Source organism: Panulirus ornatus, chromosome 3 (assembly GCF_036320965.1).
Source record: "Panulirus ornatus isolate Po-2019 chromosome 3, ASM3632096v1, whole genome shotgun sequence".
NCBI classification, from domain to species: domain Eukaryota; kingdom Metazoa; phylum Arthropoda; class Malacostraca; order Decapoda; family Palinuridae; genus Panulirus; species Panulirus ornatus.
In genome coordinates, this window is record NC_092226.1 from 24,082,002 (window position 1) to 24,096,438 (window position 14,437).

Genomic DNA, 14,437 nt, shown 5'->3' on the forward strand with positions numbered 1-14,437 from the left:
ATGACTCTGCCTTAGAGGGAAAAATCTTCTCTTAACTCCTTCCTCTGTTTCATATTCTGGAAAATAGTACAACAGCAGAGGATTTCCAGCCTCCCACTTCCGCCTCTCTTAGTCGTCTTATACGACACGCAGGAAATACATGGGCAGTAATCCTTCTCCCCTATCCCTAAGGATAGTATATATATATATATATATATATATATATATATATATATATTTTTTTTTTTTTTTTTTTTCATACTATTCGCCATTTCCCGCAATAGCGAGGTAGCGTTAAGAACAGAGGACTGGGCCTTTGAGGGAATACCCTCACCTGGCCCCCTTCTCTGTTCCTTCTTTTGGAAAAAAAAAAAAAAAAAAAAAAAAAAAAAAACGAGAGGGGAGGATTTCCAGCCCCCGCTCCCTTCCCTTTTAGTCGCCTTCTACGACACGCAGGGAATACGTGGGAAGTATTCTTTCTCCCCTATCCCCAGGGATAATATATATATATATATATATGTATATGGGATATTCGGTTTATATATACGGAAATGATTGTAAGAAGAAAATATAATCTAAAAGTATAATGAACAAACAAATATTCATGATATGTAACCGTTTTGCATCTAACTCCTGATATTTGTTAAAGAGGACTTTTATTTCACCTATTTACCGATCAAAATGACTGAGAGAAAGTTCAGGAAGAAGAAAGACCCCTCGCGTCACACCTTCAACTTGAGAGTCTGTCAGAAAATAGTCTGTATATGGGATAACCTCTTAAGATAGTCATGGAGATCTTAGTGGGCTGAGGACCTGCATCGAAAGCCTTCATGTTATTGCAGGAGAAATTAATTTCTAATTGAGTGTTCAGATTTATTTTTTGTGTGTGTGTTTGTATCGTAGGACTGTTGAAACTTCCAGATTATTATATTGTTTCCAAAGCCCTTTGAACAGTTTTAGATTCATTGGCTTTGGTAGCTTTCAGGAAGAACCTTGAAATATTCTAGGAATTAGATTATTTTTCTTCTTTTTATGTAAGGCTTCACTGTCCCTCCAAGATGAGTCCATATATCTGTGTTGCTCCCAATGGGAAGGGAGGGGAATAACCTTCATAACTTGTGGACAGCTAAGAAAAACCCCGAAGTATAAGTGTCATTAGGGCGAAATTTTCTTACCTGGAGATGTATCATGTGATTTTCTTTCCCTCTTTCCTCGACGAAACAAAAGCCATAGAGAAAACGTGCATGACTTTATTTGGTGTCACTCATTTAGATATATTCGTAAAGAGAAATAGGAAAAATTAACATTTGATTTCAGTTGCAGAAGAGGTTGAGAAGATCACATAACCGTCTCCATTATGTCCCTCCCTCATCTGTGTAGGTGTCTTGTTAGTCAAGGCTGTCCCTTAGCATTTCTGTGTTGACAACACCTTCGTATTTTTTCAGGCAAATGTTTCCTCAGGTGAAATTTAGAGTCTCCGGACTTGACCCGAAGGCGAAGTACATCCTGCTGCTAGACATCGTGGCTGCAGACGACTGTAGATATAAGTTTCACAACAGGTATCCAGTCTAACATCTATTTTCAGCTACAAAAGATCACTTCTCCGTGTCTCTTCTTTCCCCAATCCTCCCATATTATCATTGTCTTTAATTATGATATGCCTTGGGTGTGGCATCTCCAGCTTCCCATCTTCTTTCTCGCAACGCTTCCTGTTTTCTTTGTTTCTTTTTTTTTCTTTTGGCGCTGTCTTATTTTTTTATTATCATCCTTCGCCACCATATTTGTCCTGATTTCTCCCGCTTTGGTAAACCCCTGTGTTTATTTTCATTACTGTCATATATTCTATCAAAAGTCTGTTATTATTCTTGCAGACGTATGTTTCCTGCCTACAAAGTTCGGGTCTCAGGGCTTGACAAAAAAGCCAAATACATCTTACTTATGGACATCGTAGCCGCTGATGATTGCCGCTATAAATTTCACAACAGGTATTGTTATAGAGACCCCGGGTTAATTGATTGTTCTAGAGACCCCAGGTTCATTCACTGTCATAGAAAACCCCAAATTTGATTCTGTTTTTGGAGGATTCAATGCAGCCCACCTCTTATTGACAAAACCTCCACCATAGAGATCCTTATGCAGTAGAAGAATGGAGTTGTGTATATTACCAGAATCTGACCAAATGGTCCACTGTATATATGACCCATAATACCTCTCTGAACCCTTGTAAAGAGCGGGTGCTCACCACCCTTTTTCAGAGTTCATGGTGTCTTAGCCTTAGCACAGACTCTTATACCTCAACCAACCCCCAGTTATAACCTTAGAATCCCTTTCCCTCCCTTCTTTGCTTACAGTGCACATGATTTATTATTCTGAGGTTCACACCTTAACCTGCATTTGAGCCTTCGTATACTTTAATTAAGAGGTTACGCGATCAGAAATTTTCCTCCCAGTTACTGGGAGAAGCGAAGCGATGAGAAGCTAATCTTTTGAGATTGTACCGCAGATGGACAAAGGTGATACACGTCACGTTTGTGTACAAATGAAGCTCTGCTATCACGCGGAAGCAGCGTATCCCTCAGTCCATAGAAGAAGAGTGCAGCTGGTAACGGTTGGCTGTTTAGGTTATATTACTCACGGGAAAAATAAAAGATGCGGTTGCTTGTACAGTTTCTCTTAATTCTACACAATCAAAAGATTAGATAACAGCTGTTGTTAAGACACAGGTGAAAGAGGTGGTTAGACGTGTCGATTCATCAACACCGTTATGGGCTTTACATCTCAGCTCTCAAAGGCCACCTCATCAGAGTGTGAATCGTTTATGAATCGATTTCCATACCCTGTTTTTTTTTTCCCCGATTAACCGTGGAATAGCAATTCATGCACGTATTCTCACAACTTGTAGTGTTTGAGCATCTTCGAGACTGTCCAATCAAGTTCTAGATTTCTTTTCCCAACTGTTGAAGCGTCCATACAATCCAATCCTTAGAATCTGGACTCCGTGAACACCGCCTGTAAGAATCGTCCCTCAGCTGGACAGAGCCGCTCCTTCACTTATCCGGCCACTCGATCATTTGGTCACAAAGATACCCTCGCACTCTCCACACTCCCCACGACCTAGTAGCCCCACGATGTAGTTCCGAACCTATCTAGTTCCAGAACTTTAACCCCGACCCTCAGCTCCCCCCTCCAAAGACTTTAACCAGCCTCGTCAGTTCCCTGTCTCCCCTCAGCCATCTCTCAGTGTATACATCGGCAATAGCACCATGAAAGCAATAGCCAGGAGAAGATAAGAGTAGGGCCTTCAAAGCCCTTCGGGAATCATGTAAATTCCTTGAGGGTGTTGATTAAGAACCCAGATTGCGATGGTCGCTCTTGAAGCTACAGCAGGAACTGACGAAGACTCGCGGAGGAACATGACGAGGATGCCATAAACTCCTGAAGGCGCAGAAACAGTATCGTAGGAGATGATCGTAACTCCTCAGTGCACGTCTGAAGTTAGGTATTACTCCTGGAGCCACTTCAGGACTCCGTCATAACTTCTGAAGGCGCGTCAGAGGGTCAGCTGAAACTTCAGAGGACGCGCTGAGGACTCCTTCTACTCATCCCGGAGACCCAAGTGCATGATAGTCCTTATGATTTCCTGCATTTATTTTTTCATTACTTTTTCTCGCATGTGCAAAAAGAAATTTGAACTTTCCAGCCTCAGTAGTTAGTCCAGCTCCATAACACAGCCTGTTGATGCAGTAGTCACCTGTCTCCCTGATAACATTAGTGAGTAAGTCCCGAGGCCATAAAGGAACTCAACATTTGAGAGTTCTAGACACAACCAACATTTGGAACCTGTATCAAGTTGTTCTTTTGTTTTCATCACAACTTGCCTGTAAAGATAAGGAAAATGATCCATGAATAATCCATGTATAAGGTGGGTTTTCCCATTGTCGGTAAATAGAATTGCTTTATTCTTATTTTAGATCAGTTTCATGACTCATTTTCACCCAGTTTTCATTTGCAATCTGTATTGTATGTGTTAGTTTCTTAGCTCAATTGATCTCAGTCAGAAGATTGTATTGTTCAAATGTCTTCTGAAATGTACACATCACCTGGATCAATATTATCTAAATGCAATTATAGAATGGCTGACTGGCTCTTCGTAAACACACATGATTGAAAAAGTTGTTTTAACTAGAGTTGACATTCGAGACAGCCAACTTTTAAAATTGCATGAGTGTTGTCTATTCAACTCTCAAAACTATATTAGATTTTGGCATTGAAATATATATCATTCACCACTGTGTGGGAAATCATCGCCTGTCATCCGAACCTTCGAGGTAATATGTTAGTAAAATATCCCATGATCATTTATAATATAATGAAGCACGAGTCAGTTGCCTCTTTTGGATTGATTCGAAGCCTCTGAATCTCTTAGAAATCAGTCACTGTTAGTCGCTCACGTGTCAAGATTTCATCACTGCCAACCATTTGAGTTCTCAGTGGAGGAACAGCATCCGAATTTTATCATTTTTACGGACAAAGGTTCAGATGTTGGTTGTGTCAAGCAAAGAACCATTTCTATGGGTATATTAGCGTACTTTTTTCATATTGTTTTCTTCAGCTGAATTTGGAAGCTGTGTTCTAAATCATGGTGGAATTCCTCCCTAAGATTATAATTCCATTTTTTTTTTTTTTTACTTCATCTTGTCATTCTCGATGATTAACTTAAGGTAGCAGCTTCATGAAGAGCAGATATTCACAGGAATTCATGAGAAAGGGTCAAAGTTTGATTGGAACTTAATTTGTCACTAATTTCATGAAGTCTTTTTTTTTTTTTGGTGACTGGGAACCTTGTACTAGTTAGATCCTCTCAGTCAAACATTAGATTCCAAGGACTCTTAGACTATAAAGGAACACACGTCCTGCTTTGGGTGGGTGCACCCCAGGAGACCGCACCTCAGCCCCTGTAGCTAACACCCCCCTGGTCTTCTTCTCCCCCTTCAGCCGGTGGATGGTGGCAGGGAAGGCGGACCCCGAGATGCCCAAAAGAATGTACATCCATCCGGACAGCCCAGCCACAGGGGAACAGTGGATGCAGAAGGTCGTCTCCTTTCACAAATTGAAACTCACCAACAACATCTCCGATAAACACGGATTTGTAAGTATAATCTCTCTTGCCTTCTTTTTTTTTTTCTTTTATGTCCGTGTCTTGTTGCGATAGTCTGGGCAGGGCTGGCTCATTTTGGTGGTTCGTGTTAGCAGTGTTAGGACAGGAGTTGTTGGAGAGGTCCGAGACAATGTTCAATTGGTTACATTAAATAGTAGGGGAGGTTTCGGTGGAATATCCTTCGCTGGATGAGGACTCTCCCTTCTCTTTATATTCTTTGTCTTGCCTGGAGTTTAGGAATTAACTTTGCTACCCTGATCATTCGTTGGGAAAAGAGTTAAATGTTGATATAAAAGGATGGGTTTCCCTCCAAAAAATAAAACTTTTGATGAAAAATGTTCATTACCAAAGATCAGGTGAAGAGTGTTGGGCATTTTTTTTTTCTTTGAAGATGAAGTGTTGAGGCTCACAAAGCCTTCGTGTTTAATCGAATCGAATGATTTTTTACCACTTCGGAAACGCTATGGGAAAAAGAATTCCCTGAAATAGTGATTTGATTGTTCAGATCATCTCGCAGAAATACGTCCCTCAGTTTCGTAAAGGTTGTTGATTACAACAGTATACACATATGCGTAGGCTTTTGAGTACCAGATTACAAGTTAGCCAGTCATGATCACAAGTAATTGATCATGCTCTCAATCAGTCATGATCACAAGTAGTCTTTCATGCTCACAATCAGTCATGATCACAAGTAATTGATCATGCTCTCAATCACTCATGATCACAAGTAGTCTTTCATGCTCACAGTCAGTCATGGTCACAAGTAGTCGATCATGCTTACAATCAGTCATGATCACAAGTAGTCATTCATGCTCACAATAAGTTATGATCACTTGTAATCAGTCATAAGCACAGGTTGTAAGTCATGATCACAAGCACTCAGTCATAGTCACAAGTAGTTAATTATGGTCATAAGTAGTTAGTCATAATCACAAGTTTTCAGTCATGATCATAATTTGTCAGCCATTATCACAAGTAGTCAGTCACAGTCATAAGCAGATAGTCATCCAGTAGCAGTCAGACAAAATCACAAGTAGACAGTCATTATCACAAGTAGCCAGTCATAATGAAAAGTAGCCAGTCATGATAAGAAGTAGCCAGTCATTATCACAAGTAGCCAGTCATAATGAAAAGTAGCCAGTCATAATCACAAGTAGCCAGTCATAATGAAAAGTAGCCAGTCATAATGAAAAGTAGCCAGTCATAATGAAAAGTAGCCAGTCATAATGAAAAGTAGCCAGTCATAATCACAAGTAGCCAGTCATAATCACAAGTAGCCAGTCATAATCACAAGTAGCCAGTCATAATCACAAGTAGCCAGTCATAATCACAAGTAGCCAGTCGTAATAAGAAGTAGCCAGTCATTATCACAAGTAGCCAGTCATAATCACAAGTAGCCAGTCATAATCACAAGTAGCCAGTCATAATCACAAGTAGCCAGTCATAATCACAAGTAGCCAGTCATTATCACAAGTAGCCAGTCATAATCACAAGTAGCCAGTCATAATCACAAGTGGCCAGTCATAATGTAAAGTAGCCAGTCATAATCACAAGTAGCCAGTCATAATCACAAGTAGCCAGTCATAATCACAAATAGCGAGTCATAATAAGAAGTAACCAGTTATGATCAGAAGTAGCCAATCATGATCAGAAGTAGCCAATCATGATCAGAAGTAGCCAGTCATAATCACAAGTAGCCAGTCATGATCAGAAGTAGCCAGTCATAATCACAAGTAGCCAGTCATAATTACAAGTAGCCAGTCATAATCACAAGTAGCCAGTCATAATTACAAGTAGCCAGTCATAATAAGAAGTAGCCAATCATGATCAGAAGTAGCCAGTCATAATCACAAGTAGCCAGTCAGTCACAAGTAGCCAGTCATAATCACAAGTAGCCAGTCATAATTACAAGTAGCCAGTCATAATCACAAGTAGCCAGTCATAATTACAAGTAGCCAGTCATAATCACAAGTAGCCAGTCATAATCACAAGTAGCCAGTCATAATAAGAAGTAGCCAATCATGATCAGAAGTAGCCAGTCATGATCAGAAGTAGCCAGTCATGATCAGAAGTAGCCAGTCATAATCACAAGTAGCCAGTCATAATCACAAGTAGCCAGTCATAATCACAAGTAGCTAGTGATTATAACAAGTAGTATAAAAAGTCACCAGCTATGCTTCAAGAATGCATAAATAAGTTCCATTCACTCAGCTTTCAGAAATACATTTATATCAACCAGTCAGCACCAAAAAATTAATAATTGTAATCAATCACCTCTCCGTATTGGCCATTTATCTTTGGGCTGCATATCAGCCAATCAGTGTATCCTGTACAGTAACTCCATCGAATCATTCATTATTTGTATTTGCATTAACGAACTGATCAGAGCTATCAACGCGTGTAGATTCAATGTCTTTGTTCTGAAATGTCTCTCATATATGTATATTTTTGTGTAAGCAGGCAGCATATTTCTTTAATGCACTGTTTGTTAAAGACCAGTGCACTGGCTTTAAACAAATATATATATATATATATATATATATATATATATATATATATATATATATATATATATATATATATATATATACACTCTAATAACCACTTGAATAAATGAAACACGATGAGTTTCCTTTTTTTGCGTGTGATTACCAGGAAATGCTTAGATGATATGCATCATTGTGACCTTATTGCAATATATATATATATATATATATATATATATATATATATATATATATATATATATATATATATATATATATATATAATGTGTGTACGTGTAAATTTGTTTCAATCTCAAGATATGTTGTATTAACGCTCAGAAAAACCGCTCACAATCCTACGACCCGCTATAATTAATTTGCACCACGGTAGGGGCGCCAGGCACGCGGGGCGGCGTTGCGTGTTCCCTCGGGTACCCACACCTCGTTTTCTATTGTGGCGCTTCGTGTCTCCCTCGTTTTCTGTTGTGTGTTGCTTGTCCATACACGGGTCCTGTGCCTACGTACATCCTCATCTCAGCGGAGGAGCAGAGTTAATTTCTTGTAATGATTCCCCGGTACTGGGCCCTTTGTGGACGGTAATGGGAGCGGTGTAGCGATTTGTATTTAAGCTCTTTATGGATGGTAATGTTGGGGATGTTGCTCTGGTGTGAGGTGAAGGATGGAGAGGTGAGGTAAGGGAGGACTGGTGCTCGCTCGGCCTGTCCGCCGCCGCCAGCCGACTCGCCTGCCCAGCCCGGCCCGGCCCGGCCCAGCCCGCTCGTATCCCTCCCTCCCTCCCTCGCCTCGCTCGCCTTGCTGGATCCTAGGACATTCCACTCCTGACGGATGATTGCACGGGTTTATCATTCATTAATAACCAAACCGATTATATGGATAGGTTGTGTTTCTTATCAATCTTTGCCTTTTCTTTATATCGTCTACTGATATTAAACAGTGGCCTAAGGCAATGATCAAGTACAAGTAAGAATTTTCAGTGTATTCAATCTTAAGTTCAATGATATGTATTTCTAAGATCATGATAGTAGTAGATACGAGGTTTATAATGACATAAGGTAATGATAATGATAGTGAAGTTAGCGATGGAAATAATCATGAATGCTGATGATAGTGAGAAATAAACGAAACTGAAGAACAGTGAAACCGAAGTTGCTAGTAATACAAGGGTTCGAGACAGACGCACATTAGTCAAGCAAAGATTGCGTAGCGGGGACAATCCATCAAGCAATCAGCCAATCAGCTACCAGGAACGCTCGTGAGGGCTGACCATCATGCCACGCTCACCGCTCCAACCTTGTCTTAAAATCCGGACTCGACTTGTGTTAATGGTTGGATCAGATAACACCACGAACCTCATTATCTCGAACTTGCGAACCCCGTCTCGCTCAGCCTACGAGATAGTTCTGGGTGTCGCCAGCGTGGCGCTGAAACGTTGGCGATGAAAAGCCACTTTGAGAAATATGAATTATCGAGAGATGGTCGGGAACGAGGGAGAGGATGGTAAAAGAAAATAGGGGTCAAGTGACGAGGTCGTTCTATAGTTAATATGCAAATCAGTCATGCTTGTTAACCACTGGTTCGGATCACGTAAAGCGAAGGATTCGCGGGGAGATTAGTGAGTTGGCTGGGCGGGGAGAAGAGGGGTTGGGCTGGGGAGAGGAGGAGGAGGGAGGTGAGGTGAGGAAGTCCCGCCTGGCGATGGTGATTTAGAGGCTTGTTGGGACCTGCTGAACGAGTGGGTTAACATGCGGCTGTTAACCACGGCGCTTGTTCCTAATTTGTTAACCTTATTATTTTACTCAGACGAGAACCAGCGGCCTCACTCCCTGTCTCCGCCGACGCCACCTGCACCCTCTGGCTCCCGTATACAGGTACACAGCTCCTACTGCCTACACTACTACCCGACCTACATACGTGTATACTTTGAATGCACATACATACATATGTACGCACACATGCATACACGCTCACACCTCCGTGGTGTTGTGGTTAACTATACTGACCTTGAGTCAACACGGGCCCGCCCAGGGACGGGCGTGTATGGGTTCGAATCCTGGGCGTGATAATCTACCGCAGGCGTTCATCCTTCCCTCTGGGCTGTTCGATAAATGGGTTCCTAGGTTTGGCCAGTGTGTGTGCGTGTGCGTGTGTGTGTGTGTGTGTGTGTGTGTGTGTGTGTGTGTGTACTTCTATGCCCGTGCATGTGTATTTCTCAACATATATTTGCTTTTGTAATACTTGCACCAGTCACTTAAACATAGTACTAGTATTGAGACGATACCTTCATATTGGTGTTTAAGCGATGTCTAGAGAACTGGAATCCAATGAAAAGACCGGTTATGACGAAGACGTAGGTAGGTACAGTCCGAGAGTTGAAGGTTGCGGGGGTTAGGAGCTGAAGGTCGTGCCAGGTCGTGGGCAGAGTCCGGGAGTGGAGTGGTAGGATGTGAGGGTAGTGCTAGGTCGTCAGTAGATTTCGGAGGGGAGAGGGGAGGTCTGGGCTGGATGGGAGGAGGATAGGTCAGGTCGAGGATCATGGGAGGGAGTGTGGTATAGTGTGGTAGTGGTGTGTGTGTATGAGTGAGGCAGGCAGGCCAGGAAGGAGCTGGTGGTGGTGATTCCCTGGTGTTCACTGTGTATGGTGGCTGAGGTAGTACCAAGTATCTTGCGATGGTACCATGTATTCTCTCTGTTTTGTGACCTTTTTCTGAGATGTGGTATTCCCTGAAAGTAGAATTTCTCTCCCGTGTAACACTTAGCTGGGAGCAGCATCTGTAAACCCCCCATACAGTATTACAAGCTAGGCAAGTACCCCCTGTACATTGTTTGGACTAGTCCGGAGCAACACTGAGAATGGAAGTTCACCACATACCATTTTCTTTTTTTTACTTTGTGTATCTTTTCCGGTCCCCTACCAGCTGTATTTCGTCAAATAACTATATTACTTTTAGAGAGTCATGCAGTTAATCAGATTTGTTGATCCTGGCGAATAATGAGTTATTTCACTACAAGTATGTCTATTACGTTCACTATTCGCTGCAAGTGTCATATTCCGTGTATTCTACAACTTTCATGCAGTCTGCATCAGCAAAACGAATCAAAACTTTTTTCACTGTTGGTGTATTACTTTATACATGACTACATCAGCAACATTGTCAGCGTTTTCACTGCTAGAGTAATGCTTTGATTAGTTCACACTTGCTGTGCATTACCTTTTTTCACTGTTAATGTAATTCCTTACACCATTTACGTCTGTAACACTGTCAGTTGATATTAATTTCAGTGTTAATGTAATGATAAATGTATTCAGTATTGAGGGCGCTGTCAGAACAGTTTGAAGTAGAACATCATAGCGCATTATTGTGGCACCTTTCTTGGTGGTATATATATATATATATATATATATATATATATATATATATATATATATATATATATATATATATATTGGTGCTGACGCAGCCACATCACCCTGTAACATCACCACCACCATCGCTACGTAACACCACATCATTTCCCTACCATGAGCATTCCATTACTACTGTTACTATTACTACTTTTACTTCTGTTACCACTACTACCACTACTACTAATAATAATGATAATAATAATGATAACGATAAAAATAATAATAATAGTAATAATGATAATAATAATGATAATAATAATGATAATAATAATAATAATAATAATAATGATGATAATAATAATGATACTACTACTACTACTACTACTACTACTACTACTACTACTACTACTACTACCACTACTACTGCTGCTGCTACTACTATGCTACTACTACTACTACTGTTACCTCTCACCAGTCACCACTGTCATCACCAACACTGCTGTCCCTCATCACCTTCACGACCACTCACTGACAATACCCTTCACCACCACTACAGTTCCGTACCATTCATAACCACCCCTACAACACCACAGTAGCAGACGATCACCACCACCGCCAGTCACCACACCACCAACCCCCATCAGTCACCACCACATCATACCACAGTAACAGACCTATGGCTACCGCCTATTACCAGTTCACCACCGCCACCGCCCCCACCTCTCCCCCAACCCCGGCCTCCGCCACTACTTCTCCCAGCAGAACAACGCTCCTCGGGCCATACACACACACACACACACACACACAACGTGGTCCCAGCTCAGAGGCGCACTCCGCTCATCCCGGCAACATTAAATATAACCCGCAACATTAAATCTATCAGGGGCGGCGTTGCATGTCTGGCTTGGCTTGTCCCTGCCCGCCCACAGACACAAGACCAATAAGTCTCGTCGTGGCGATGAAGTATGACCGTTCATAGACTTGCAAAGTGGTCCCGGGATCGCCCAGGTCCCGCGCTCATGCGTACACACACACGCGCGCGCGCTCTTACACACACACACACACACACACACACACACACACACACACTCACACATTATATATATATATATATATATATATATATATATATATATATATATATATATATATATATATATATTCGAATATACATACATACATGTAATCACTTGGGCGAGCACATACAGACGCTCTTATAAACCCACACACACACACACACACACACACACACACACACACACACACACACACACACACACATATGTATAGATAGATAGACAGATAAATAGATATAGATACACTTCTGTTTGAATATACATGTCATACATGTAATCAGAAACCATACACCGCAAACCTAGCGGCTGATAGCGACTTTGGGAGAGAGGCGAAGTGTGTGTGTGTGTGTGGGTGTGTGTGTGTGTGTGTGTGTGTGTGTGTGTGTTCGTGACATAGTTATAAAGCTGGTGTATGAACTCGTAAGGGGCATGAAACTGAGCCCGGCTTGGGATCCCGCATGCACCACGCGAGGCGAAACAATGTGGAAAGACTGGAGGAGGTTCGTGCAATCTTCCGTCGGGGGTAGAGGGGGTACGGGGAGGGGAAGAAAGGTAAGGGGAAGGGTAGAGATGGGGGAGGGAATGGGAGATGGGTAGGGGGTATGATGGGGGTGGGGGATGAGGGATGGTGGAAGGGGTTATGATGTCGGCGGAGAGCCTGTGCTGGCCAGACCATCGCCAAATCTCCACAGGTCTTCTATCTTTGCCCCGACGGTTCGTCGTGTCGTCGTCGTCTGTGGCGTCGCTCACCTCACCGTGGGGGGAACAAGCGAGCGTGTACGTGCGGCGTGTCGTCCCTCCCCCGCCGTGCTCGCACTGGTTCCCAGGGTGTGTGTGTGTGTGTGTGTGTGTGGCGAGTTTGAAGACTTCAGGCGAGTGGTCCAACCACGTTTTAAGGAAGTCATGAAGGGCGAAGAGAACTTGCCCAGATCGATACTCCATGCTGGAAACCCGAGGACGCTAAGGGGTTTGTAAAGGGACGGCGTCGAGTGTCGTAAGGTTTCGTTCAGGTTGAGTGAAGTGTTAGTGTGAACATCGGGGGAGGGAGGAGGCGGCGGCGGTGGTGGTGGCCAGATTTGTTTGTTTTGTACTGACGGACGTTTTCGATGCCGGCTCGTAACAAGATTTTTTTTTTATCCTTTTTTCTTCTTTTTTTTTTTTTTTTTTGAAACGTCGACAGGATTGTTTCCTCACCTGCCTCTCTTATTCTTCCCTTCAAGACGGGGGTAAATGACGCGGTGGAGGATTATATATATTTCAACTGTGGGTCATTTAAACAGGTGTTTGGTCGAGGTTCTCACCTTCTGATCTCTATTTGGGGGTTTTTTTTGAGGAGGACTGTGTGGGGAATTAATTGAGGTATGTGTAGCAGGGAGTGAAACAAACACATGCGCACGTTGATAAATTATGACAGTGAGGCACCGGGTGGAAAGACCTCACAGGACGGGGTGGGATGGGTGGGTGGGTTTGGGATGGGGGTGGGGGGCATTACTGCAGAGATTACCGTGTGTGTGTGTGTGTGTGTGTGTGTGTGTGTGTGTGTGTGTGTGTGTGTGTCCATACATCTCATACATTTTTTTCACTGATATTATTACGTTATCGCATTTCTTAATTGACTTTGTAATATACATAAATCAAACACGAGACATAAGATTACGTCATTTATATAGTAACAACCACAGTATGTCTCTCAAGATGAGGGGTGGTGGGTGGGTGGGTGGGTCGGAGCGTGGGTGGGTCTCTCGTAAATTTGACCTCGTCCGACAACAGACGAAGGAAAGTCTGTTGTCGTCTCTCGCTGCAGTTTATAATTTCAAGAATATATCACCTCCACACAATGCATTCATTCTTACACTCTTAAACATGTGACAGCGGGAGTTAAAGCCGACATGTCGACGACAATGGGTTAGGCAGAGAAACATAAGAGGAAAGGGGAGGCAGTGGGTGGCGGAGGGGGATGGGGGAGGGAAGGATTAGGGGTGCTGGGGAAGGGGGAGACAGGGAGAGAAGAGGCGGGGGGAAGGGCGCCAAGATGAGGGGAAGGGGGAGAGAGAGAGAGGTTGGGAGGGGGGTGGGGAGAGGCTGATATATAGAGTGGCCCCCGTGTAATAGGGTGTGTCCTCTTATCCTTCATTATTTCACCTCCTTCTGTCCATCAGATAATTTAGGGGTGTGGGTAATGGGGGCGTGGGAGGGAGCGCTTGCCCGACGATGTGCTGGGGAGGAGGACGGCCTGACTCAACCCTTTTTTGTTAAGCGGGTCGTCTACGTGTGTGTGTGTGTGTGTGTGTGTGTGGTAAAGGGGATAGATGAGGATTGGAGAAAAAAAAAAGATAACTGTCCTCCCCCTTCTTCTTCTCTCTCCCCTTCC

General features: G+C 42.8%; 1 protein-coding gene across 6 annotated transcripts in view; it reads left to right on the plus strand.

Moving 5' to 3' along the window:
* LOC139761373 (optomotor-blind protein-like) overlaps nt 1-14,437 on the plus strand; it is a 337,252-nt gene that overhangs the window by 103,988 nt on the left and 218,827 nt on the right. For 3 of the 6 annotated variants that reach the window (XM_071685508.1, XM_071685488.1, XM_071685498.1), the window contains exons 2-4: nt 1,425-1,538; nt 1,851-1,964; nt 4,975-5,128. In XM_071685508.1, coding sequence (XP_071541609.1) covers nt 1,425-1,538; nt 1,851-1,964; nt 4,975-5,128 — 382 coding nt within the window. The remainder of the gene's footprint in view (nt 1-1,424; nt 1,539-1,850; nt 1,965-4,974; nt 5,129-14,437) is intronic. The other 3 variants (XM_071685525.1, XM_071685534.1, XM_071685516.1) reach the window with 2 other exon arrangements.